The sequence below is a fragment of the Sus scrofa genome, chromosome 5 (genome assembly GCF_054392235.1).
Source record: "Sus scrofa isolate SSC_HxYL_T2T_F1_AM1 chromosome 5, Sscrofa_HxYL_maternal_Yorkshire_Landrace_v2.0, whole genome shotgun sequence".
Taxonomy (NCBI): Eukaryota; Metazoa; Chordata; class Mammalia; order Artiodactyla; family Suidae; genus Sus; species Sus scrofa.
In genome coordinates, this window is record NC_139387.1 from 71,349,067 (window position 1) to 71,377,060 (window position 27,994).

General features: G+C 48.9%; 1 protein-coding gene across 3 annotated transcripts in view; it reads left to right on the top strand.

Moving 5' to 3' along the window:
* The first annotated feature begins 13,136 nt into the window (after nucleotides 1–13,136).
* The window catches only part of LOC146403439 (uncharacterized), a 39,574-nt gene continuing 24,716 nt past the window's right edge, over nucleotides 13,137–27,994 (top strand). For all 3 annotated transcript variants that reach the window (XR_014803917.1, XM_084956928.1, XM_084956927.1), the window contains exon 1: nucleotides 13,137–13,352. Coding sequence is in view for 2 of the 3 variants with exons in the window: in XM_084956928.1 (XP_084813054.1) it covers nucleotides 13,167–13,352 (186 nt within the window). In the remaining variant the exon portion in view is untranslated. The remainder of the gene's footprint in view (nucleotides 13,353–27,994) is intronic.

Consider the following 27,994-nt stretch of genomic DNA (forward strand, 5'->3'; position numbering starts at 1 on the left):
AGGGTTGCCCTGGGCAACCTCTGTTAGTAAAGAATCCTGTTTACTACCTTCTGACTCACACTCACCTGTGGTTTCTATGGTTGCCACCAACAACCAAGCATAAATCCACTCCTGCAGGGTGGGGTCCCCAGGGTGCGGCTGTCTTCTTCCTTTTCTGGCTTAGAACCAGGCCGAGTCTCCCAGACTACAGCAGAGATGGGGGTGGGGGAGCCTTTGTCTAGGGAATCTCTGGGGCGGGTTTCCTTGGGAGGGGATGGGGAGAGGCTGGGACCAGGAGCTGAGTATGGCAGAGGGACAGACCTCTGCAGTCAGGCCTGGAGGTACAAACAGTGCAGCCCCAAGCTAATCAGAAGCCCCCTCTCACCAAACAGTTATGGGGAGAGCCCAGGAGAGGGAGAGAGAGACAGAATCTTGAGGCACAGAAGAGTTAGACCAAGATTCAGGAGACACAGCCACCTTCCTCACCAGGGACACGCAGGATGGTTTTGTCCCCAAGGTGGCAGTGGGGATGATAGGCCAGGCTGATAAACACAAAGTGGTGGAACAGGCAGAGGACAACTGGAGGGAATGTACACAAAGGAACCAAAAGAAAGGAGGCCAAAGAGACAGATGGCTTTTTAAAAGCCTACCTCATCTCATTTGTTTGCACAAAGCATTACAGGTTACAAAGCACCTGTGCATGCATTTTCTCATTTGCTTTTCCCAGAAGGGGTATGAGGAAGCCAGAGCAGGAAAAACTATATATTCTAGGAAGTTCCCGTTGTGGCTCAGTGGTTAACGAATCCAACTAGGAACCATGAGGTTGCAGGTTCGATCCCTGGCCTCGCTCAGTGGTTTAAGGATCTGGTGTTGCCGTGAGCTGTGGTATAGGTCACAGACATGGCTTGGAGCTGGTGTTGCTGTGGCTGTAGTGTAGGCCAGTGGCTACAGCTCTGATTGGACCCCTAGCCTGGGAACCTCCATATGCCACATGCACGGCCCTAAAAAGCAAAAAAAAATAAATCAATGGGACAGAATTGAAAGTCCAAAAGTAAACCTATACATTTATGGTCAATTGTTTTGTTTGTTTGGTTTTTGTTTTTGTTTTTGTTTTTGTTTTTGTCTTTTTGCCTTTTCTAGGGCCGCTCCTGTGGCATATGGAAGTTCCCAGGCTAGGGGTCTGATTGGAGCTGTAGCCACCAGCTTACACCATAGCCACAGCAATGCGGGATCCAAGCTGCATCAGCGACCTACACCACAGCTCACAGCAACGCCAGATCCTTAACCCACTGAGTGAGGCCAGGGATTGAACCCGCAACCTCATGGTTCCTAGTCAGATTCGTTAACCACTGTGCCATGACGGGAACTCCCATGGTCAATTGATTTTTGACGAGGGTGCCTAGACCACTGAATGGCGGGCGGAAAGAATAGCTTTTTCAACAGAGGGTGCTGGGACAACTAGATATCTACATGAAAAAGGATGAATTTAAACCCCTATTTCCTACCATATATAGAACTGAAAATAGATCAAAGTCCTAAATACATACAACACTATAACACTTTAGAAGAAAATATACGTGAAAGTCTGTGTGACCTTGAATTAGGCAATGGATTCTTCAAAATAGCAACAAAAACACAAGCACAAAAAAAAAAAAAAAAAAAAAAAAAAAAGAGTTCCCGTCGTGGCGCAGTGGTGAATGAATCTGACTAGGAACCATGAGGTTGCCGGTTCGGTCCCTGCCCTTGCTCAGTGGGTTAAGGATCCGGCGTTGCCGTGAGCTGTGGTGTAGGTTGCAGACGCGGCTCGGATCCCGCGTTGCTGTGACTCTGGCATAGGCCGGTGGCTACAGCTCCGATTCGACCCCTAGCCTGGGAACCTCCATATGCCGAGGGAGTGGCCCAAGAAATAACTAAAAAAGGAGTTCCCGTCATGGCGCAGTGGTTAACGAATCCGACTAGGAACCATGAGGTTTCGGGTTCGGTCCCTGCCCTTGCTCAGTGGGTTAAGGATCCGGCGTTGCCGTGAGCTGTGGTGTAGGTTGCAGACGCGGCTCGGATCCCGTGTTGCTGTGGCTCTGGCGTAGGCCAGTGGCTACAGCTCCGATTCAACCCTTAGCCTGGGAACCTCCATATGCCGCAGAAGCGGCCCAAGAAATAGCAACAACAACAACAACAACAACAAAAGACAAAAGACAAAAAAAAAAAAAAAGAAAGAACTAAAAAAAAAAAAAAAAAAAAAAAGCACAAGCAATCAAGGAGGAAATAAATAGATAAATGGGACATCATCAAAAGTAGAACTTCTGTGGGTCAAATAACACTAACAAGAAAGCAAAAATACAACCCACAGGATGGAAGAAAATATTTTTAAATCATATATCTGTTGGGGGTCCTGTGTCCTGAATATGTAAAGAACACTTACAATTCAATAAAAAAGACAACCCAAATGAAAAGTGGACAAAGGGTTTAGGTAGATATTTTTCCAAAGAAGATACACAAATGACAAAACAAAAACCAAAAAACAAACAAACAAAAAAAACTCATGAAAAGATTTTTTTTTAAGGGCTGCACCAGTGGAACATGGAGATTCCCAAGTTAGGCATTGTATCAAAGCTGCAGTTGCTGGCCTACACCACAGCCATAGCAATGCAGGATCTGAGCCGTGTCTGTAACCTACACCACAGCTCATGGCAATGCAGGATCCTTAACCCACTGAGTGTGGCCAGGGATTGAACCCACGTCCTCATGGATACTAGTCAGGTTCTTTACTGCTGAGCCACAACAGGAACTCCAAAAAGATATTTTTAGCATCATTAGTTACTAGGGAAGTGTCAGTCAAAGCCACAATGAGCTACTACTTCACACCCACTAGGATAGTTACAACAGCAACAGCAAGTGTTGGTGGGAATGTAGAGGAAGTAGAATCCCCATACTTTGTGGCTGGGAATGTAAAATGTCTCAGCTGCTGTAGAAAATAGCTTGGCAGATTCTCAAAAAGTAAAATAGAGAACTGCCATGTGACTCAGCAGTTTCATTCCTAGGTCTATGCCTGAGAAAATTGAAAACATGTTCACACACAAGCTTGTCCATGATGTTCATAGCACCATTATTCAAAGTAGCCAAAAGGTAGAAACAACCTAATGACTAGCAGCTGATGAGTAGATAAACAAAAAGTGGTCTATGGGTGCAGTGGAATCCTTTTTAGCCATGAACAGGAATGAAGAGCTTGGAGTTTCCATTGTGGTGCAGTGGTTAAAGAATCTGACTAGGAACCATGAAGTTGCAGGTTCGATCCCTGGCCTTGCTCAGTGGGTTAAGGATCCAGCGTTGCCGTGAGCTGTGGTGTAGGTTGCAGATGCGGCTCGGATCCCGTGTTGCTGTGGCTGTGGTGTAGGCCGGCAGCTACATCTCTGATTAGACCCCTAGCCTGGGAACCTCCACATGCCGCGGGATCGGCCCTAGAAAAGACAAAAAGCCAAAAAAAAAAAAAAAAAAAAGGAGTGAAGTGCTTGTAGGTGGTACAACCTGGATGAAGCTCTCAGTGAAAGAAACCAGATACAAAAGGCCACGTATTGTTATGATGCCATTGATATGAAATGCCCAGAATAAGTGAAGCCATAGAGACAGAAAGTAGATTAGCAGTTGTCAGGGTTTGGGAGAGGAATGGAATTTGGACTAACTGATAATAGGTAATGTGTTTCTTTGGGTGGGGGGACAGTGATAGGAATGTTCTGGAATTAGATAGCGGTGATGGTTGTACAACACAGTGAATATTCTAAAAAGCAGTGAAGAGGATACTTTATTTTTTTAAGTTTTATTGAAGTATAGTTGATTTACAATGTTGTGATAATTTCTTTTTTGTTGTTGTTGTTGTTGTTGTTGTTGTTGTTGCCATTTCTTGGGCCACTCCCGCGGCATATGGAGGTTCCCAGGCTAGGGGTTGAATCGGAGCTGTAGCCACCGGCCTACGCCAGAGCCACAGCAACGCGGGATCCGAGCCACGTCTGCAACCTACACCACAGCTCACAGCAACGCCGGATCGTTAACCCACTGAGCAAGGGCAGGGACCGAACCCGCAACCTCATGGTTCCTAGTCGGATTCGTTAACCACTGCGCCACGACGGGAACTCCAATTTCTTTTTTTTAATTAAAAAAATTTTTTAAATGTTATTTCCCCACTACAATTTTTTTTTCTACTGTACAGCATGGTGACCCAGTTACACATACATGTACACAGTCTATTTTCTCTCATTATCATGCTCCATCATAAGTGACTAGACATCGTTCCCAGTGCTACACAGCAGGATCTCATTACTAATCCATTCCAAAGGCAATAGTCTGCATCTATTAACCCCAAGCTCCCAATCTGCCCCACTCCCTCCCCCTTCCCCTTGGCAACCACAAGTCTATTCTTCAAGTCCATGATTTTCTTTTCTGTGGAAAGGTTCATTTGTGTCCTATATTAGATTCCAGATATAAGTGATATCATAAGGTATTTGTCTTTTTCTGACTTACTTCACTCAGTATGAGAGTCTCTAGTTCCATCCATGTTGCTGCAAATAGCATTCTTTTGTTCTTTTTATGGCTGAGTAGTATTCCATTATGTATATATACACCATATCTTCCTAATCCAATCATCTGTCGATGGACATTTGGGTTGTTTCCATGTCTTGGCTATTGTGAATAGTGCTGCAATGAACATGTGGGTGCATGTGTCTTTTTTAAGGAAAGTTTTGTCCGGATATATGCCCAGGAGTGGGATTGCTGGGTCATATGGGTAGTTATATGTATAGCTTTCTAAGGTATCGTCATACTGATCTCCGTAAAGGTTGTATCAGCTTACATTCCCACCAAGAGTGCAGGAGGGTTCCCTTTTCTCCACACCCCCTCCAGCACTTATTATTTGTGGACTTATTAATGATGGCCATTTGGACTGGTGTGAGGTGAGTACCTCGTGGTAGTTTTGATTTGCATTTCTCCAATAATCAGGGATGTTGAGCATTTTTTCATGTGCTTGTTGGCCATCCATACATCTTCCTTGGAAAAACGTCTGCTCAGGTCTCTTGCCCATTTTCCCATAGGGTTGTTGGCTTTTTTGCTGTTGAGTTGTCTAAGTTGATTGTACATTCTAGAGATTCAGCCCTTGTCAGTGGCATCATTTGAAACTATTTTCTCCTATTCTGTAAGTTGTCTTTTTGTTTTCTTTTTGATTTCTTTTGTTGTGCAAAAGCTTGTCAGTTTGATTAGGTCCCACTTGTTTATTGTTGCTTTTATTTCTGTTGCTTTGGGAGACTGACCTGAGAAAATATTCATAAGGTTGATGTCAGAGAATGTTTTGCCTATGATCTCTTCTAGGAGTTTGATGGTATCTTGTCTTATATTTAAGTCTTTGAGCCATTTGGAGTTTATTTTTGTGCTTGGTGTGAGGGTGTTTTCTCATTTCATTGATTTGTATGCAGCTGTCCAGGTTTCCCAGCAATACTTGCTGAAAAGACAGTCTTTTTTCTCATTTTATATTCTTACCTACTTTGTCAGAGATTAATTAACCATAGGTGTCTGGGTTTCTTTCTGGGTTCTCTTTTGTGTTCCATTGGTCTGTCTGTCTGTTTTGGTGCCAGTACCACACTGTCTTGGCGACTATGGCTTTGTAATATTGCCTGAAGCCTGGAGAGTTATGCTTCCTGCTTGGTTTCTGTTTCTCAGAATTGCTTTGTCAATTCTGGGTCTTTTGTGGTTCCATATGAATTTTTGGATTGTTTGTTGTTGTTCTGTGAAAAATGTCATGGGTAATTTGACAGGGATTGCATTAGGTCTGTATATTGCTCTGGGTAGTATGGCCATTTTAACAATATTAATTTTTCCAACCCAGGAGCATGGTATATCTTTCCATTTCTTTACATCTTCTTTAATTTCATTGATTAATATTTTATAGTTCTCAGCAGAAAAGTCTTTCACTTCCTCGGTCAGGTGTATTCCCAGGTATTTGGTTTTTTGGGGTGCAATTTTAAAAGGTACTGTATTTTTGTATTCCTTTTCTAATATTTCATTGTTAGTATAGAGAAATGTGCCTAATTTCTTTTTCTTTTTTTTTTTTTTTTTTTTTTTTTGTCTTTTGCCATTTCTTGGGCCGCTCCCGTGGCATGAGTTTCCCAGGCTAGGGGTCAAATCAGAGCTGTAGCCACCCAGAGCCACAGCAGCGCGGGATCCGAGCCGTGTCTGCAACCTACACCACAGCTCAGAGCAACGCCGGATTGTTAACCCACTGAGCAAGGCCAGGGATCGAACCTGCAACCTCATGGTTCCTAGTCAGATTCGTTAAACACTGAGTCACGATGCGAACTCCAGAAATGCGCCTGATTTCTGAATGTTAATCTTATATCCTGCTACTTTGCTGCATTTGTTGATCAGTTCGAGTAGTTTTTGGTTGAGTCCTTAGGGTTTTCTATATATAGTATCATGTCATCTGCCTACAGTGACAGTTTTACCTCTTCTCTTCCTATTTGAATGCCTTTTATTTCTTTTGTTTGTTTGATTGCTGTGGCTAGGACCTCCAATACTATGTTGAATAACAGTGCTGAGAGTGGGCATTCTTGTCTTGTTCCAGATTTTAGTGGGAAGGCTTTCAGCTTTTCTCCACTGAGTATTACATTGGCTGTGGGTTTGTCGTACAGGGCTTTAATTATGTTAAGGTATGTTCCCTCTACACCCACTTTGGTAAGAGTTTTGATCATGAATGGATGTTGTAGAAGAGGATACTTCAAAATGGTGAATTTTGGGAGTTCCCGTTGTGGCTCGGTGGTTAATGAATCCGACTGGGAACCATGAGGTTGCAGGTTCCATCCCTGGCCTTGCTCAGTGGATTAAGGATCTGGTGTTGCTGTGAGCTGTGGTGTAGGTCACAGACACGGCTCAGATCCTGCATTACTGTGGCTGTGGTGTAGGCCAGCAGCTGTAGCTCCGATTTGACCCTTAGCCTGGAAACCTCCATATGCCACGGGCGCGGCCCTAAAAAGAAAAAAATAAAAGTAAAAAAAATAGCTCACGTTCATGGAGTACTTTCTATATGCCAGACATCGCCTTGGAAATGTATATATATGTTGCTCTTCATTCATCTTCACCACAACTGCATGAAGCAGGCATCACTGCTAGTCTGATCACCAATGTTCCCAGTTTTCAGAGGGAAAAAAGCACAGAATTGGACAACTTCCTTTTTTTTTTTTTTTTTTTTTTTTTTTTTTTTTTTTTGGCTGTGCCCATGGAATACAGAAACTCTGGAGCCAGGGATTGAACCCACACCACAGCAGTGACCCAAGCCGCAGCCGTGACAGCGCCAGATCCTTAACCCACTGCACCACTAGGGAATTCTCCAACCTCCTTTATGAGAATTTCAGCCTCCTGCCTTATTGCTCCCAAAGCCAGAGCTTCATCTGTCGTGATCACAGTGTGTCGTTTTCACTTACCAAAAAATCTCTAATAAGACAAAATATGTTTCTCTTGCAGGAGAGAATGTTAGAGATAAGTGGAGCAAAAATTCATGGACGACTCTGTCGTCAGGTATGCTTCCCACTCTCTAAAAATTATTTCACAGTCTGTTTCTCAGGATTTTCTTCAGCCACGAAGAGAACTGAACACTAGCATCCACAGCTGGTGGTCATTGCTTTTGAACTTGGCTTGCCATTGTTCTCTGACATCCAACAGAGCATTGGAGAAACCTGCTCTCTCTCTAAGTATCTACGTCACTAGCTTCACCACTGGTTTGACTGTCTTTTCTGTTGTGTGTCTCGTACCCGTATTTGCTCTGAGGAGTGAGAGCAACGTGGGTGATGTGCTCCGTCCTTGGGGCCTTTCTCTGACTTTAGCACAACCTTCTCTTCCTCTTCAAAAGAAAGGAGGGAGTTAGGGGTTACTGACCAGTTACAGTCCTCTCATTTTACAGATGAGGGAACGGAGGCCCAAGGGCATCTCCAGACTTGTCCCAAATCACCCCCAGTAACAAGGCAGAGCCACAATGAGAGACCAGAGCTTGACCCCGGAATAACAGAAACCTTACATGGTAGGACTGTTGGAAGGACTGCATGATACACTTAATAGACATGAAGTGCTTGGACCTGCACGTGGCACAGAGCAAATACCTTCTCTTCCTCTTCAGGGGCACAGTATTTTGCGCTACTTCTGGAAACTGTGACCAATACACAAGCTTCGATTGACTTTGAACCTTGATTTGACATTTTAGGGCTGATAGTGCCCTGGGGACAAGGGGTGAACAATCAATAAAACCCTGTGTCCGGATAATGTTTGCGGTAGTTCCTATTGGGGGTTTATTTTTCCTTCTTGTGCAAACAATCATTCTCACACTTTCCTTCGCCCCTGTCCCTTTAGACACATTATATCCCCAGTGAAATCTGGTTCAGTTTATGGAAGGCATTGTTCTGAGTTGTCGGAGTCCTATCACTGCCTTCATTGCTACTTTTATGAGTCAAGGAAGTCCTTTGGGGCCACTGATGACTTTTTTCTCATTTGGGGATATAACATACAACAGCAGTATACACACAAATGTATAAAGCACATTTTAAAACATGAACAAAAATATGCATATGGGGAGTTCCCGTTGTGGCTCAGCAATAATGAATCCAACTAGTACAAATGATGACGAGGGTTCAATCCCTGGCCTCGCTCAGTGGGTGAAGGATCCAGTGTTGCTGTGAGCTGTGGTGTAGGTGGCAGACACAGCTTGGATCTGGCATTGCTGTGGCTGTGGCATAGGCCAGCAGCTGTAGCTCCACTTTGACCCCTAGCCTGGGAACCTCCCATGCCTCGGGTTTGGCCCTAAAAAGACAAAAAAAAAAAAAAAAAAAGCATATGATAGGAAGATAAGATTAGCCAGGGTCAACTGTCCCCATTAATTAAATTTTTAAGAATCTGCAATCTTTAGGATTGTAATAATTATTAACCTAACAATACGCTGTAACAACCATAGTCAATGTCACATTTCAAATGTGTGAGTAGTGGGGAACTAAGTTGCTTATCACTTTTTCCCCTGAAGTACAACTTTCCTTGGAAACATTTCAGTCCTCCAAGAAGTTCTAAATTCCTGAGAGCTTGGCTAAGGGGACGATGAGTGAAGGACAGAAGAAAGGTGGACAGAGGCTGTCCACAAATGCTGAGGGGAGACTGGACTTCTCTCCCTGGCCTGGGAATCTTATGCGATGTTACAGCCCACCACCGGGGGGCGCTGTAGAACTAGGGATGGTAGCCTTGTTGCTTTACTTATCCCCGGGCATTCTTGACCCCTAAATCCTAGCTTTGTTTCCCCCCCTTATATTCAGTTTTTCTTTCCTTTTCTTTTCTTTCTTTCTTTCTTTCTTTTTTTTTTTTTTTGCTTCTCCCTTATATTCAGGATACTTAACCTGGTGACGCTGGTCAGGCTTCTGATTGTCAGTGAATATTTAGAATTTATGTGTAAAATATGTGTGACTTGTTAAACTGCATTTTTCTTCCTAGAGAGAGGTTTCATAGTTTTGATCAAACTCCCAAAGGTATTTGTGGATGAGGAGTTTGGGGTAGGTAGATGGAAACTATTACATTTAGAATGGATAAGCACTGGAGTTCCCATCATGGCTCAGTGGTAATGAATCTGACTAGTATACATGAGACGTGGGTTCAATCCCTGGCCTCGCTCAGTGGGTTAAGGATCTGGCATTGCCGTGAGTGGTGATGCAGGTCGCAGTCTCGACTCGGCTCTGGCATTGCTGTGGCTGCAGTTCCAATTCGACCCCTAGCCTGGGAATTTCCATATGCCTCGGGTGTGGCCCTAACAAGACAAAAAGAATAGAAAAGAATGGATAAGTACTGAGTTCCTACTGTATAGCATAGGCAACTATATCCAATCTCTTGGGATAGACCATGATGGAAGATAGTATGAGAAAAAGAGTATCTATAATATATAATATACATGTATGACTGAGTCACTATGTTGTACAAAAGAAACTGGCACAATACTGTAAACCAACTATACTTTAATAAAAAAAAATTTTAAGTATAATGATTATGACAAAAAAAAACTTTCAAAGGAATTTGTGACTTTCCCACCCCCCAAAAGCAATGGTATTCTCTTGAGAGGGTGGAATGCAAGGATACAAACTTGTTGACATCTATCAGTAGCAAGCACTGGATATATGTAATTTGACATAATCATCCTCAAAATTACCTTTCAAAATATCCCCATTTTACAGGGGAAAAAAAAAAGTAACAAAACACACCCTGCCTCTTTGAAGTTCAAAGAGATGAAAGAACTTTGCCCCAGTTCATACATTTAACAAGTGGTGAGGCTGGCATTTGATTCCAGGAATGGCTGACCCTGACCAGGTCTGGGCAGAGGCGGAGAGAAGAGAGAATTCTAGGTGAGGGAGTACAGACTGTGAGCAGATGGCTCTCAATTGAGCCTTGAAGTATGGCAGAGAAAAGGGGCATCCTGGATGAGAGGGATGTGGGCAAAGAGGGATTAGGGCCGTGCTGCGGCTTTTAAAAATGCATGTGGTACAAGACCTTTATTTATTTATTTTTTGTCTTTTGAGGGCTGCACCGGTGGCATATGGAGGTTCCCAGGCTAGGGGTCCAGTCGGAGCTACAGTTGCTGGCCTACGCCACAGCCACAGCAATGCCCAATCCGAGCCAGAGCACAGGGCAACACCAGATCCTTAACCCGCTCAGCGAGGCCAGGGATAGAAACTGCATCCTCATGAACACTAGTCAAATTTGTTTCCGCTGAGCCACGATAGGAACTCCCAAGAACTACCCCTTTTGAGCAGGTGCCAGAAAGTGGGATAATGGACTTGGTGACTGGGAGGTGGGCAAATGATAAGATCCAGGGTGTGGCCGGGGAGTGGGAGGCCGAGGTGGAGGAAGCGGTCACGGGGAGGAAGGGAACCAGGAGGGGAGGCCATAGTGGATGGGCGGGTCTCCCACGTGGATGCTGCCTCGCACAGTCAGGGGAAGAGCAAGCCACCAGCCTGGAGCTGAGTCTTCAGGGAAGGAAGGGGGGCTGCCCAGAGGCCAGGAGATGACAGCAAGAAGGGAGATGGGAGCTAAAGCTCACCACCCAGATTCTTCAAGGATGTTTCTATGGGGGTGGTGGAGTGGTAGCAGGGGTGGGGGGGGGACCTAACTTCCTGAAGCAGCTAAGAGGAACCAGGTGAATGCTAACCTTACTTCCTGTCCCTAAGGTATGTAGGCAGGGTGAGAATAAGATCAAGGCTAGATTTGAGGAAAAATTTTCTGAACTGGACAGGGTATGAGGCATGAACATAGCAGCTGAAGAGCCCCAGGAGGTGTCTTTTCTTCCAGGAGAGGTTTGGGAGCAGAACTGACCCCTCCCCCATCCTTCAAATCCCTTCTCCCCATCTTGGTGAGGCTGCCTGGCTTCTTTGATGGCAAGATTTCATTTAACCCAAATCCACGGAGCCCTAAGACATGTACACTCACTTTTCTTGGCTCTGGGGAGAAAGAGAGAGCAGTGAATAAAACAGAGAAAACGAACCCCCTGCCCCATGGAACTGGCTTCCTAGCAGGGGGATTTGTTTAGGTGGGTTCCTGATGCAGAAGCATCCAGCAAGTTCTGTTACTCACCGGTGCCGGAATCTGGACGTGGGCTGAGTTCAGACAATGAGTCGTGTGTTGCCTGGGGGAAGGGAGAGATGGGGTGACGTCAGAAAATGGAAAGAGCCCCAGGGCCTGGGGGCTGAGGTGGGGGGTGGGGGGTGGGCGGGCAGTGACCTTGAGAAAGTAATTTACTTTTTTTTTTTTTTTTTTGTCTTTTTGCCTTTTCTAAGGCTGTTTCCGCCGCACGTGGAGGTTCCGAGGCTAGGGGTCTAATCAGAGATGTAGCCGCCGGCCTACGCCACAGCCACAGCAACCCGGGATCCGGGCCGCGTCTGCCACCTACACCAAAGGTCACCGCAACGACGCGTCTGCCACCTACACCAAAGGTCACCGCAACGCCGGATCCTTAACCCACTGAGCCAGGCCAGGGATCGAACCCGCAACCTCATGGTTCCTAGGTGGATTCGTTAACCACTGAACCACGACGGGAATTCCAAGTCATTTACTTTCCCTGAGGCTTTTCCTGCTTAGCTGATTGATCTGTAAAGGAGAAAGGAAGGGGAGATAATCCCTCATTCCCCAATTGTGGTATTAAGTGAAAGTGCTGTCCAAATACGTGCCCTACAAATAGTCATTTGTCATCTCCATGAGGCAAGTCTTCATTACCTTCCCTGCGTGTGGGTGCACAGTGGCCCCTACTCCCCCACGGTGGCTGCGAGTATTAAATAAATGCACAAACTAAGCATAAGGGCTTAGTGAGTGAGGCCCATGGTGCCAGCGATGCTGGCCACCAGCAACAGTCCTCTGTTCATCACCAGCAAACTCTTTGCTCTCTGGGGACCAACGTCCACCCGGAAGGGGAAACGGGTCCTGGTGCCAGCCTGAGGGTTTAGGGTGCTGGGGGCGGGGCGTGGAACCCGCCTAAGGGATGAAGGGGGAGGGAGAGGAAGCCCACCGCTGAGACATAATTCTTTTGAGCTACTTCCTTCCCCTCTGCACTCCAAAATCCCTCATTCAGCCAACCGTTTAATTTTTATTCAGGACCTACTGCGCGCAAATATTGTGTTTGGTGGTGAGGATGGGGTGGAGAACCAGACAGGCGGGATCACTGTTCTTGGGCTCTCATCCCGGTGGGGACAGAGGTGGGAGCTAAGTGCTATTTCTCATCTTTCCTCCTGGGGGCTGGGGTGGGTGGCTAGGCTGTCCCAGCTTCCAGCTCCAATTTGGCCTGGATTTGGGGTCCCCAGGAGAAGCCCACTCTCCTCTTTTAAAAGCACAGTGTATTGTGCGGTGAGAGTTTGAGAGAGCTCTCTCCCATCTTCAGCTTTTTATTTCGAACGTGTTCCTATCGACAAGAAAATGGAGAAGCACTACAGCGAAAAATGGTTTTCGCTGAGCTTCCAGAGCTCGGACGCCGGGGACGAAGACTGTTGGGAAGGGCGCGGAGAGGGGCGGGGTGGGGGCGGGGCCTGAGGGGGGCGGGCCCAGAGCGCGGGGCGGAGCAGCAGGCGGGTCCCGGCGCCGCCAGGGGGCGCCGCCAGGGGGTGCCGCGGGACGGCGGGGGCGGACGAAGTGGGTCTACGGGACGCCGGATGACTCACGGCGGCGGACGAGAGGATGAGTCAGCTGTCCTCCCGCTTTCGGCGCCCGCCGCGCCCCGGCCCCCGCCCAGAGCTGACCCTCGGGAGGGGCTCCCAGGGGCGGGCGGCAGGGTCGGGGACGCATTCGGGACAGCGCTCGGTTTTCTCCCTCGGGGCCGGTCTTCGGGAGGAGACTTTGTGAGTGTCTGGGCCGGGCGCGCCAGGGCTGATCCTAGGGCAGCGGGCTCCAGCTCGAGTACCGGTGGAGGCGCAGCCCCGGGGCTCGGGCCTGGGCGGTGGCACTTCCTGGGGAGGGGGGGTGTTCCCTTGGGGAACCACTCGCTCCCTGCTCGCCGGGATCCGCGGGGATGCTCCTGAAGCCAGGGATGCTCCGGGTTCTGGGCGGACTGTGGGCGGCGCCGCAGGGAAACGTGCCCCCAGCCAAAGCCACATGCAGAGAAGAGAGCCTGCTTTGTGCCTTGGACGCCGGCTGTTTTTTGTCCCTTAGACCAAGTCAGAAGAAAGAGGAACCCAGGTCCTCTCTGCGGGTTGGCGGCCCCTGGGCCCCCGGTCTCTGGTGGCAGGTCCGGCCCAGGAAGGGATATGACTTGTCCAAAGCCGGAGAGAGGAGGCCAGGCTGCTGGGTTTGGACTTCCAGCTCACCAGGCCGTGGAAAGTGCCTAAAATAGTGCCTGACATCTAGTCCCCCGTAATGTATAATAAGCAATATATGTACGTATGTGTGCCTAATAGCTTATCTTTATGGGGTCCTTACTCAGTGCCCAGTGTTGTCGCAAGTGTTCCTCATGACTTCATATTTGATTCTAACTAAGACGTAAACACTATTCCACACTGGGGACATAAACATTCCCAGTAAACACATTCTGTTTCTGGGGAAACAGAAGCTCAGAGAAGTTAGGTTACTTGTGCAAGATCACACAGCTAAGAAGTACAGTGTGGGAGTTAAACCAGACCCCCTGATTTCAGGGGCTCTGTGCATGAGACTGACTTTGAATATCGGTGGGGTCCGGATGTTGATAAAAAAAATTGACCAGTCAATGTGAGAAAGAAGTGGAAATTTCCATGCAAGCCAGACTAAGGGAATAGACTCTCAGAAAGCTCTGAGAACTGTTTGGCCCATTAGAGGTCAAAGCACAGTCATGTAAGTTTTGAGAGAGAGGACTGTAGAGTAAATGACGTATTATTGCCAGTTTATACTATCCAGATCTGCTCTCCAAAGCGTGGTCGTGGTCATCATGGCCTCTGACAAGATTAAGAAGGCCTGTTATCTCTTAAGGGATTGTGGCCCTTAATGAGATGAAGAAAGAATGTGATCTCCAAGGAGGGAGGGTTAATGTAGATGCACGACCCACAGGCTAAAGGCGAGGAGGGAGGGGGCCCAAATGAGCAAAGAAAAACTCCCTGTTTGGGAGTTCCCATCGTGGTGCAGCGGAAATGGAACCATGAGGTTGCGGGTTCGATCCCTGGCCTCGCTCAGTGGGTTAAGGATCCAGCGTTGCCGTGAGCTGTGGTGTAGGTCGCAGATACGGCTTGGATCCAGCATTGGCTGTGGTTGTGGTATAGGCCAGCAGCGGTAGCTCTGATTAGACCCCCAACCTGGGAACCTCCATATGCCATGGGTGGGGTTATACAAAGCAAAAAAAAAAAAAAAAATTCCTTGTTTAAATGTTTCTTGTCTTGGAGTTCCCTAGTGGCTCAGCTGGTTAAGGATCTGGCATTGTCACTGCTGTGGTGTGGGTTCGATCCTTGATCTGGGAACTTTTGCATGCCACAAGTGTGGCCAAAAAGTTTTTTTCCTTATCTGGCCGTAAAATATGGATTTTATTTTATCACAGGAGTGTGCTGCCAATGGTTTGCTTCTCAGGGTGTCTGAAGGTTCTGGCCAGAGTTAGCTCAAAGCTGAGGGAGGGGGCCCAGTGAGCTCTGCCCCTCCTGTGAGGCCCAAGCTCTGCAATTTCTCAGGTGCCACAGGACAGAAGAGAAGCACTGAGCATCACTCTTGTCCAGCTCTTGGCTAGCCCTGTGGCCCCGGGACCTGATCTCTGACTGCCACCATTCCCCCTGCTTGGTCCATGGGCCACACTTGCTACTTTAGGGGAAGTCGCCTTTAGCAGGGTTTCCCAAACACCTGCCAACAGACTGAGGCCGATTTGGGGTTCATTAGAAGCAGCTGGGGAACACATTAAACACACAGATCCCAGCTCATCATAGAGCTGTGATTCTCAACCCTGATTGTACATTAATACTCAGTGGACCTGATGCCTGGGTCTTCTCCCTGAAGATTTTTTTTTTTTTTTTTTTTTTTCTTTAGGGCAGCACATGCAGCATATGGAAGTTCCCAGGCTAGGGGTCAAATCAGAGCTGTAGCTGCTGGCCTACACCATAGGCATAGCAACTTGGAATCCGAGCCGCATCTTTGACCTACACCATGGCAACGCTGGATCCTTAACCCACTGCGCAAGGCCAGGGATCGAACCCACATCCTCATGGATACCAGTCCAGTTCTTAACCCACTGAGCCACAATGGGAACTCCCCCCACCCCCTAGAGATTCTGATTGAATAGATCCTGGGGTCCCCTGGGGCTCAGAATGATTACTTGTGGGCTGCTGAGGTTGGGCACCGCTGCTCTGATGGTCGAGTCCCCTAGAGCTGAGGTGGCCCTAGGAATCTTAACTTTTAAAAAACCGCCTATGTGATTTTTGGGTGCAGCCGTGTTTGCAAACCTCTGGGGTGGAACTCACTTTTTTCTAATTGGCTTTGAAGAATCTCCCAGATTCTTCCAATGGGACCCTGTGTGTCATGTGTGGGAGCAGCTTGGGGAGGAGCAGGGTCCCCTCTCATCCTCTCCTGGCCCCTCTCTCAGTTTATAGGGTTCCTCTCCTTACCAGGCACCAGCATTCTCACCCACCCAGTCAGGTTCGTTTCTTGCAGGTTCTCGGCAGGGTGGTCAGTCCTTCTGAGTTGGTGGTCACTTGGAGCTGGGCCCTTGAACCCTGAGCGCTCAGGCTGGCGGCATTGGCAGCCCAAGGACCTTAGAAAACACTCATGTCCATCCTCTTTTCCCAGGTCTCAGTGGGCTGTGTTGTGACCAGTTAACTGGGTGCAGTGATGGCCTCCCCTCCCTTCCTCTGGGACGCATTGTCATCCCTCTTTTTCAGTGTCAGCTTCTGCCCTGGAGTAGTTACATCTGTCACCTCCCAGCTTAGTGCCCTTTTCTGTGTCTTTGGCTGCTACATGTCCTCCTGGGTATTCGGTATACCTGCTAGGTGCGAGACTAGGGGTCTGCACTCTGGACCATGTGCCCCAGGTCATATCACTTAACCTCTCTGACCCTCAACCTCTTCATCTGTGAAATGGGCTAGTAATGTGTCTTACCCCCTCGCAAGGTCACTGTGTGGCTCAAGATAGTCTGCAAAGAGGTGCTTGGGTGACTGCAAATTGTGACACCAATGTTCTTGATATTCACTGAATTGGATACAATGAATGTTCTCTTTTCTCACTGGCGGAGAGAGGGGTCACTGGCCCCTTGCTTGGGGAACACCCGGGGTGTCAGCAGTGAATATTAAATTCCCTAAACTTGCTGTACAGCACAGGGAGCTGTATCCCATCACTTGTGATGGAACATGACAGAGGATAATGTGAGAAAAAGAACATGTATATTTATATGTGTATGTATGTATATGTGTGTGTGTGTGTGTGTGTGTGTGTGTATAGATATACACATATATGCGACTGGTTTACTTAGTTGTATAGTAGAAGTTAACAGAACACTGTAAATCAACTATAATGGAAAAAATAAAAATCATAAAATAAAATTTTTTTTTGGTTTTTTGCCATTTCTTGGGCCGCTCCCGCGGCATATGGAGTTTCCCAGGCTAGGGGTCGAATCGGAGCTATAGCCACCGGCCTACACAACAGCCACAGCAGCATGGGATCCGAGCCGTGTCTGCGACCTACACCACAGCTCACGGCAATGCCGGATCCTTAACCCACTGAGCAAGGCCAGGGATTGAACCCGAAACCTCCTGGTTCCTAGTTGGATTCGGTAACCACTGCACCACGACGGGAACTCCTAAAAAAATTTTTTTTAAAAATTCCCTGAACAATGATGGATCCAAGGGTCCTGCTTCCCTTCCTTACTGAATCAGAATGTGCTCACAGAGAGCCTAGCATCTGGTCCATGCCCAGCACAGAGGCAGGTACATGGGGATTCCAGGCTATTGGGTAGTAGAGGGATCCTCAGAGAAAAAGGTGAGTGATGCTAGATGAGAACAGTCTAGAAAGAGTGACTGCTTTGGCATTTCAGCGGCAGAGTGTTGCACAAATGGCCAGAGAATAAATACTTTATGCAGAGGAAGGAGCTGAACCAGGCCAGCCCTGAAGGAAGGTTGGGACTGATTGGAGGGAGCAGAGGATGTGGGCAGAGCTGCCTGAGGGGATCAGCAGGCTGCCCCCCCACACCAGATTTCCATAGCAATGCCACTTAACAGGACTGACCCAGGCATGGGGGCCTCTTAGGCACCAGCATCAAAAAATGGTGTCACAGGGGTTCCCATTTGTGGCTCAGTGGTAATGAAGCTGACTGGTATCCATGAGGATGTGGGTTCCATCACTGGCCCTGCTTAGTGGGTTAAGGATCTGGCATTGCTGTGAGCTGTGGTGTAGATTGAAGACGTGGTTCAGATCTGACGTTGCTGTGGCTGTGGCGTAGGCTGGCAGCTGCAGTTCCAATTGGACCTCTAGCCTGGGAACCTCCATATGCTGCCAGAGCGGCCCTAAAAAAAAATGGCATCGCAGAGCAGTCACCAAACAAAGCTGTGGCCGCTTTCCTCCTGGCCTTTGCTTTTCAAAGCCAAGAGGCACACTCTTTCCAGTAGTTTCCTCTGAAGGAGACCTGGTGCCCTGCCCCTCTAGATTCTGCCATTGTTGGTGCATTTTCAAGGATGGATGAAGAACAGCCTCCTTCCTCTCGTCCCAGTAGCAGGGGGCAGAGGTGGGGCAGCCACTGTTCCATCTGTCCTTATGTCGCCAACAACACAGCATTTGCCTATGGACAACTGTCTAACCCTGTTCAGTTGCCAGATCACCCCATGCACCCCCCCAGATCCGCTCCCCTTTGCTCTGACTTCTCCACCCTCTGCTCAGAGCTGCCATCCATTGTTCTCCTTGGGAATGGCTGCAACAAGGGAAATCTCGCAGTTTTCGGTCAAGGAAGGAAAGAGGGAAGGGAAGGGGTGAGTGGTGGAAAAAGTGACTGCCAGCCATTCCTTGGACGTGGGCCTGGAGGGCAGTTCTGGGTGGTTGCCGTGGTGACAGCCAGCCGAGCCTCCTGCCATTTCCCTGCCCTTGGAACTGAAGAATAGCTGTTAGGCCTGAATTGATAGCCTCAGGGCCATGCCTGGGGTGGGGTACGGACCACGCCCAGGTTTAGCTCTTTTGCCTCTGTGTCCCCAGCCTGCACAAAAAAAGATCAGCTAGTCTTGGAGTTCCCGTCATGGAGCAGTGGTTAACGAATCCGACTAGGAACCATGAAGTTGCGGGTTCGGTCCCTGCCCTTGCTCAGTGTGTTAACGATCCGGCGTTGCCTTGAGCTGTGGTGTAGGTTGCAGACGTGGCTCGGATCCCGCGTTGCTGTGGCTCTGGTGTAGGCCGGCGGCTACAGCTCCAATTTGACCCCTAGCCTGGGAACCTCCATATGCCTCAGGAGTGGCCCAAGAAATAGCAAAAAGACAAAATAAAAAAAAAAAAGATCAGCTAGTCCATTTGCTCCTGCAGACACCTCCAACTATCCTCTGCTTCCTGCTCCAGCTCTGGGCCCCAGCAGGCTCTCCTTTGTGGACCCCTTCTCCTGGGCTCCCTTGCCCTCTGGCTTCTGGCCAGCACCCCTGGGGGCTTCACCACCCCGACTAGTTTCTCTCAATCCCACCTGCCCCCCTGTGATCAGCTTCTCCACTAAGTTCTCCCCAGTCACCCCTTTCTCTCTGTCTGCTGCTGGGACCCTGACTGCTGCAGAGGTGTGTTCATAAGGAGGGAGGAGTTCCCTGGTGGCTCAGTGGGTTAAGGATCTGGCACTGTTGCTGCTAGGGCTCGTGTTGCTACTGGTGTTGCGGGTTTGATCCCTGGCCTGGGAACTTCTGCAGGCTGTGGGCTTGGCCAAAAACAAACAGACAAACAAACAAGGAGGAAGGAAGGAGGGGAACCTCCCCAGGACTCCTTCCCCTGTGATCAGGCAGGCTGGCTGTATGAGTTGGGTAGCCTGGCAGGTGTAATCTGAGATGTACCCAGAAGGCTGCCCTGCCCAGAAATAGCCATGCTGAAGTCCTGAAGTTCAAGGGTCACTCTCTGGGTTAAAATGTTTCTCTGTAAAAATCCCACTCTCCCTAGGAAGGAGAGCACATTACCTTCATTCATTTCTTAACCTGTCTTAGTTTCAGCAGATAAGAAGCTTTGAAATGCAAAGACTGTCTGTCCTGTGTAGACATGGCATTGGGCCTGGTAAAGAGTAGGCTTAAAAAACAGTAAGCGCCTACTGTAGAGCACAGGGAACTATATTCAGTATCGTGTAATACCTATAATGGAAAAGAATCTGAAAAAGAATATGTGTGTGTCAGAGTTCCCACTGTGGCTCAGCAGTTAACGAACCCCACTAGTATCCCTGAGGATGTGCGTTCGATCCCTGACCTTGCTCAGTGGGTTAAGGATCTGGCATTGCTGTGGCTGTGGTGTAGACCAGCAGCTACAGCTCTGATTCGACCCCTAGCCTGGGAACCTCCATGTGCCACAGGTGCAGCCCTAAAAACACACACACAAAAAGAATATATGTGTGTGTGTGTCTGAATCTCTGTGCTGAAACTAACACAACACTGTAAAACAACATTTCAATTAAAAAAAAAAAAAAAAAAGAGGAGTTCCCGTCGTGGCACAGTTGTTAACGAATCTGACTAGGAACCATGAGGTTGCGGGTTCGCTCCCTGGCCTCTCTCTGTGGGTTAAGCATCCAGCGTTGCCCCGTGAGCTGTGGTGTAGGTTGCAGACGTGGCTCGGATCTGGTGTTGCTGTTGCTGTGGCTGTGGTGTAGGCCAGCAGCTTTTGCTCTGATTAGACCCCTAACCTTGGAACCTCCATATGCCTCGCATGGGTTAAAGAGCCGATGTTGTCTCTGCAGTGGTGCAGGCTTGATCCTCTGTTTGGCCCTGTGGGTTAAGGATCTGGTGTTGCCACAGTGGTGACTCATTCATTTCCAGGCCTGGGAACTTCCACGTGCTATGGGTGCTGCCAAAAAAAGATTTTTTTTTAACGTAAGAAAAGTTATTTACAATATAACTTTGCTAAAGTGACAGGAAAGGGGGCGTCTTGCTGAGGGCAGTTTCCTGAAAAGAACTGCTTACAGCTGTATTTAAAAACCATCAGATACTCTCTGGTCCTGACAGCAACATATGAGGCCCCTAAACCCACTTCCTCCCACGGACGCAGCAAATCTATAGCTACACATGGAGAAGGAATTCCCTCCAAAAATCCAGAAATCAGGGGAGTGACTTCTCCATATTAGATGAAGGAGAAAATAAACACATCAAAGTGAGTAGGAAATGGGAGTTCCCTTTGTGGCTCAGCGGTTAATGAATCTGACTAGCATCCATGAGGATGCAGCTTTGATCCCTGGCCTTGCTCAGTGGGTTAAGGATCTGGCTTTGCTGTGACTATGGCGTAGGCTGGTAGCTACAGCTCTGATTTGACCTCTAGCCTGGGAGCCTGCATGTGCCGTGGGCGTGGCCCTAAAAACCAAAAAAAGAGTAGGAAAGGCTGCAACCCACTGGCCATAAACCCCACCCTGCACAGCCATGCAGTCGGGAGGGATCTCGGCCCATCTCGGCATCAGGAGATGCACCCCGTGGTACCTGCTTCCTCTACTCATTCACTCACAATTTTGCACCTCAGGTGGTTGCCTCTGCTGGGTGGAGCACAGGTCACATGCCAGCTACCCAGCTACAAAGGAGGCTGTGAAAACAAGTTTTCTGGCTTCTACCTTGGAAAAGTGAAACCCGTAAGACAGGAAATTCCCCACACATAGAGAGGGTGTTCAAACGCCTGGGCAGCGAGAAATATGACAAGTGTCCTCCACCGTAAAGGTGTTGGGGGGGGGTTGGGGGGCCTGGAGAGAGGGCCACAGGCCCCCTCAGTCTGTGTTCTGGGTTTCAGCCAACAGAAACAGACTCTGGTTAACTTAAGCAAAGGGAATTTCTTGCAAGAAAGTCAGGAAAGTGTGGGGAGAGGGAAGGGGAGGTGGTCTTTTGTGAGGCATCTACTGTGTGGTTTGTCATCTGCATTCTTCTTCTTCTTTTTTTTTTTTTCTGTCTTTTTTGTTTTTTTAGGGCTGCACTGGTAGCATCTGGAGGTTCCCAGGCTAGGGGTCAAAACGGAACTGTAGCTGCCGGCCTGCACCACAGCCACAGCAATGCCAGTCTGAGACCTACACCACAGCTCATGGCAATGCTGGATCCTTAACCCACTGAGCGAGGCCAGGGATCGAACCCGCAGCCTCATGATTCCTAGTCGGATTCGTTAACCACTGAGCCTACATTCTTTCTTTTCATTCTCTCATGAGCCTTGTGAATTAGGTATCCCTCCTCCCACTTCACAGATGAAGACACTGAGGCCCAGTGAGGTTAAGTGACTTGCCTAAGATCGTGTAACTAGGAAGCAGCCGATGTAGAAATAAAATCTAGAATTTTCTGACTTAAAATCCCATGCTGTTTCTGGGGTTTATTTTTTCTCTCTTTTTATGTGCACAGACTGCTCAAAAACTCCAAATATTTTCCCTGCTGCTGGAGTCCTGCTCAAACCAGCAGGTGGGGTGGTTGCCAGAGGCTGTGGCAGAGAAGGAGGCGGGAAGGCAGGGTGTGCCTGTGTGGGCCCTTTGTAGTCAAGTATTTATAAACCTGGCCCTACTCCCTTGTAACAAATATCAGGTGTTTCTTCTGGCTCCCAGGCTCAGAGGAGGGGGTCCTCCCCTCTGCCCACAGGAACGCATCCAGGAAAGGCAGTAGCTGGGGGTCAGGTGAGGCCAGGCCAGCTCTGCAGGGTGAACTCAAGCTCCCGGACTCAAGGCGTCCTAGGGATTTGGAGTCTGCTGCCGCTTCGGAGAGATACTGCCCTGAACCACGCAGCCCTGGCTCCTTTAGGTCAGAGATGGTTTGTCCGGCATTGGCACCCAGCCCAGGGCAGCGCTGCTATAGACGAACCAGGAGCCTGTGATGGGGCTGTGGTCAGGGCTGTGCTCGCATTGGGGTGATGAGGGTGGCAGGAGAGGAGGCAGGAGCAGGAGCATGTCCAGAAAGGGCAGAAAAAGAGCTGCCTGCGGAGAGGTGATCCGTGCCCTCTAGCCCCCTGGGTATGGCCGTTCCTGGGGTCCCTGGAATCCTGCAGATCTTTCCTGCTGTGAATTCCTTCCAAGGAGCCCCTCACTTTTAGACCAGATGGAGTGAGAGTGATTATAGTAACCAAACAAGACCGATGGGGACGGTCCCCACTGTGGACCCGGGCGTGGTCTGCCTGCCACGTTCTCAGGGGCTGCGGCTGGCTGGCTGTGGTTGCCACACTGGGTCACTGGTTCCTGGAGCTCAGGTTGACAGGGACACCTCAGAGCCTGAGCCTGAGGAAGGGGTATGATGAGGACTAGAAGCCCCAGGGGGGAGAGGAGGGAAGGGCCAGAGGGACCAGGGGTGGAACATGGGCTTCTGACAGGACATCACCCTGAGCTCAGGCCTGGGGTGCGGGTTTTTTGTTTTGTTTTGTTTTGTCTTTTTAGGGCCATACCTGTGGCCTATGGAAGTTCTCAGGCTACGGGTTGAATTGGAGCTGCAGCTGCCAGCCTACACCACAGCCACAGCAACACAGGATCCAAGCCGTGTCTGTGACCTACACCACAGCTCAAGGTGATACCGGATCCTTAACTCACTGAGCAAGGCCAGGGATCGAACCTGGGTCCTCATGGATACTAGTTGGTTTGTTAACACTGAGCGACAGCAGGAACTCCTGGGATGTGTTTTAAGAAGTGAGAGGGTCAAAGCACTAGTTTGTATTTTAAAGCATGTATTTACTTATTTAACCATCTCAAGATTCAAAAATCAGGAGTTCCCACTGTGGCTCAAGGGGATTGACGGTGTCTGCAGTGGCAGGGACATGTGTTCCATTCCTGGCCAGGCACAGTGGGCTAAGGAATCAGCATTGCCGAAGCTGTGATTGCAACTCAGGCTCAGATTCCATCCTGAGCCCTTGAACTCCATATGCCTCAGACGCTGCCATAAAAATAAATAGGTTTTCAGAGTTCCCGTCATGGCTCAGTGGTTTATGAATCTGACTAGGAACCATGAGGTTGCGGCTTCGATCCCTGGCCTCGCTCAGTGGGTTAAGGATCCAGTGTTGCCGTGAGCTGTGGTGTAGGTTGCAGACGCAGCTCAGATCTGGTGCTGCTGTGGCTCTGGCGTAGGCTGGCGGCTACAGCTCTCATTAGACCTCTAGCCTGGAAACCTCCATATGCCGTGGGAGCGGCCCAAGAAATGGCAAAAAGACAAAAAAAAAAAATAAATAAATAAATAAATAAACAAATAAATAAAATAACTAACTAAATAAATAGGTTTTCCCCATCGTGGTTCAGCAGTTAATGAACCTATATCTGTGAAGGCTTGGGTTCAATCCCTGGGCTTGCTCAGTGGGTTAAGGATCTGGCATTGTTGTGAGCTGTGGTGTAGGTTGCAGACGAGGCTCAGATCCTACATTGCTGTGGCTGTGGCATAGGCACAGCTCTGATTAGACCCCTAGCCTAGCCTGGGAACCTCCATATGCCTCGGATGCGGCCCTAAAAAGCAAAAAAAAAAAAAAAAAAATTCCTTGGGCTCGTTGAGAGGATGGGGTTGGGGATGTGTTGGGAGACTGTCTCATGAACCATCCTGTCCTGTGCGGGGGGGGCGGGGGGGTTATTCGCAGCTGGACAGGTTGGAAGAGGCTCCCCATTTTCCTCAAGGGCAGGTCTGACCTCTGCCTGCCTCCCGCCTACCTCTGCATTCTCAGAGGCTAGTGCCATCTCACCCTGGGGTGCAGGCAGAAGGTGGCACCCCAGCCTCCCACCCACACCCACCCACCCACAGACTGGCAGCCGCCCCACCTCACCCCCTTCCTGGTGTCTCTCTTGGGCACCTGAAACTTTTCGCTTCTGCTCCCCCACTCCCCAAGTCTTCAAGCTCTTTCTCCTCTCCAATCAGCCTTTGAACCTGCTCAGATTTTTCTTGTCTTTAAAAGACACACCCTGGAGTTCCCATTGTGGCTCAGTGGTTAACAAATCCAACTAGGAACCATGAGGTTGCGGGTTCAATCCCCGGCCTTGCTCAGTGGGTTAAGGATCCAGTGTTGCTGTGAGCTGTGGTGTAGGTTGCAGACATGGTTTGGACCCCACATTGCTGTGGCTGTGGCGTAGGCCGACGGCTACAGCTCCAATTCAACCCTTAGCCTGGGAACCTACATATGCCACGGGAGTGGCCCTAGAAATGGCAGAAAGACAAAAAGACAAAAAAAAAAAAAAAAAAAAAAAGACACACCCTCCCTTGGCCCCACATCACCCTCAGCTGCTGTTTTCTCCCCTGCTTCGGAGCCAGACTCCCTGAAAAATGAAGATGAGCTTAGACTCCCACCATCACCCCCTCCACCTCTTTCACTTCTCAAGATCTCAGTTCCTAGGGCTTGAACCAGGCTGCAGCAGAGAAAGCACCAAATCCTAACCACTAGACCACGAGGAAATTCTCTCATGGCATTTTTAGCAGAAGTTTATGGAGCTCCGTGGGTCAGGTGCTGTTCTGAGCATTTGCATGTAGTGACCCACTGAATTCTCACAACAAGCCAAAGAGGTGGGTACTATGTCTAGCCTATTTGACAGACAAGAAAACTGAGGGAGAGTTTAGGTGTGGTCACCCTGAGAAAGCGGTTTTAAAACCAGGCCGTCCACATGCACTGGTCCAGAAAACAGATTTGTGCCAGGTTAGCAACCAGCTTCCTGTCCACACAATGACACTTTTTTTTCTTTTTTCTTTTTAGGGCTGCACTCGCGGCATATGGAAATTCCCAGGCTCGGGGTCCAACAAAAGCTACAGCTGCCGGCCTACGCCACAGTGACACTGGATCCTTAACAGCCACAGTGACACTGGATCCTTAACCCACTGAGTGGTACCAGGGATCGAACCCACATCCTCATGGATCCTACTTGGGTTCATTACTGCGGAACTACAATGGGAACGCTACAGTGACATTTCTTGGTGAGTTTAGACCCACCCACTCTCCTGCCTTGGCTTGGGACACCTTGGTTCCTTAAATCTTGGTGTTTCTTCCTTGAGTGAGGGCACCCCTTTCAGGCATCTCCGCATGCTCACTGACTTCCCTCTTTCCCCACCTAGATCTGCCTCCTGACCCATCTCTCTCGGCTGCCATTGTCACTCTACTTGTCACTCCCATTTGAATGTTGCAGAGATATATTCTAAATGGCCCCCAGCTGGAGGCATGTCTTGCCCAGAAATTCGAATTTTCTGGAGCTTGGGAGGACATGGAGGGCTGCAAGTCAGAGATGGGGAGGTGGGGAAGGCCTGGGGTATTGGGTCAGATGAGGGCTTTATTCTTTTTTCATTTTTTAGTCTTTTTTTTTTTTTTTTTAGGGCTGCACCTGTGGCATATGGAGGTTCCCAGGTTAAGGGTCTAATCCGAGCTGTGCTGGTGGCCTACACCACAGCTCACAGCAACGCTGAATCCTTAAACCACTGAGCGAAGCCAGGGATCGAACCTGCAACCTCATGGTTCCTAGTCGGATTCGTTTCCACTGTACCACAACGGGAACTCCCCAGATGAGGAGTTCACACTGCTATATACAGAATACCCAACAAGTCCTCCTATATAGCACAGAGAACTATACTCAGGATTTTGTAATAACCTATCAGGGAAAGGAATCCAAAAAAGAATAGTTACATGTTTAATTTTTTAAATTTTTTATTTTAGTTGATTTACAATGTTCTGTTAATTTTTGCTATGCAGCAAAGTGACCCAGTCATACAAGAATAGGTATAGGTATTTATAACTGAGTCACAGTGCTGTACACCTGAAACTATCACAACATTGTAAATCAATTATACCTCAATTTCAAAAATAATAATTTTGGAGTTCCCATTGTGGCTCAGTGGGTTAAGAACGAGACATAGGAGTTCCCGTCATGGCGCAGTGGAAATGAATCCGACTAGGAACCACAAGGGTGTGGGTTTGATCCCCAGCCTCGCTCAGTGGGTTAAGGATCCGGTGTTGCTGTGAGCTGTGGTGTAGGTCACAGATGTGGCTCAGATCCCCCGTTGCTATGGCTGTGGTGTAGGCTAGTGGCTACAACTCCGATTGGACCCCTACCCTGGGAACCTCCACATGCCAAGGGTGTGGCCCTAGAAAAGGCAAAAAGACCAAAAAAAGTTTTTCATGCAGATGGAACAGTCCCCAACACGGAGTGTGCCATTGCCCTTGAAGCTACTTGGGAATCACGCTGGCCCTGGTTACCTAGGCTGGAATGGCGGAGACCCACAGCTGATCAAACCCCTCTGTTTTGGAGTTCCTGTCGTGGCTCAGTGGTTAAGGAATCTGAATCTGACTAGGAACCACGAGGTTGCAGGTTTGATCCCAAGTCTTGCTCAGTGGGTTAAGGATCCAGCATTGCCGTGAGCTGTGGTGTAGTTTGCAGATCCGGGCCAGATCCCGCGTTGCTGTGGCTCTGGCATAGGCCGGCAGCTATGGCTCCAATTCGACCCCTAGCCTGGGAACCTCCATATGCTGCAGGAGAGGCCCAAGAAATGGCAAAAAGAAAAAATCCCTCTGTTTTTATGCAAAATTTATCTCTGTCAACTTCACAGCAACCCTGGGGACGGTGACCTTGACTGGGGCGGGGGGGGGGGGGGGGGGGTCAGCCTGGATTCCTAGGAAGAGCTGATGTTGTTGTTCAAGTTCAAAGGCAGCCGGCTGCAGGATGTCTTCTTGCCCAGAAGAGGTCAGTCTTCAGTCTGTTCAGGCCTTCAACTGATTGGATGAGGCCCACCCACATTCTGGAGGGCAATCTGCTGTACTCAAGCCCATAGATTTAAGTGTAAATCTCATCCAAAAACAGGAGTTCCTGTTGCGGTGCAGTGGAAACAAATCCGACAAGGAACCATGAGGTTGTGGGCTTGGTCCCTGGCCTTGCTCAGTGGGTTAAGGATACGGTGTTGCCCCTGGAGCTGTGGTGTAGGTCACAGATGCGGCTCAGATCTGGCGTTGCTGTGACTCTGGCGTAGGCCAGCAGCTGTAGCTCCAATTGGACCCTGAGCCTGAGAATCTCCATATGCTGTGGGTGTGGCCCTAAAACAAAACAAAACAAAAACAAAAATCTCATCCAAAAACAGCCCCATAGAAACACTCAGAATGATATTGGTCCACATATCTGGGCACCATGGTCTAGTCTTGTTGACACCTCAAATTAACCATCACAGGGGCTTTCTGTTTAATCCCTACAACCCGGGAGTCAGCTGTTGGGGTCTCCACTGATGATGAAGAAAGGCGGCTCAGAGTGGTGCTGAGGTTAGCTCAGGGCTGCAGTGTGTGCCATCATCAGGGGGCATCTTCCACAGACTGCACAGGAGAACGCTCTCTGGGTATTACTAGAAAACCAGCACCCAGGATGGAGTTCCCACTGTGCTGCAATGGGATTGGAGGCGTCTCGGGAGCCCTGGGACACAGGTTCCATCCCGGGCCTGGCATAGTGGGTTAAAGGTCC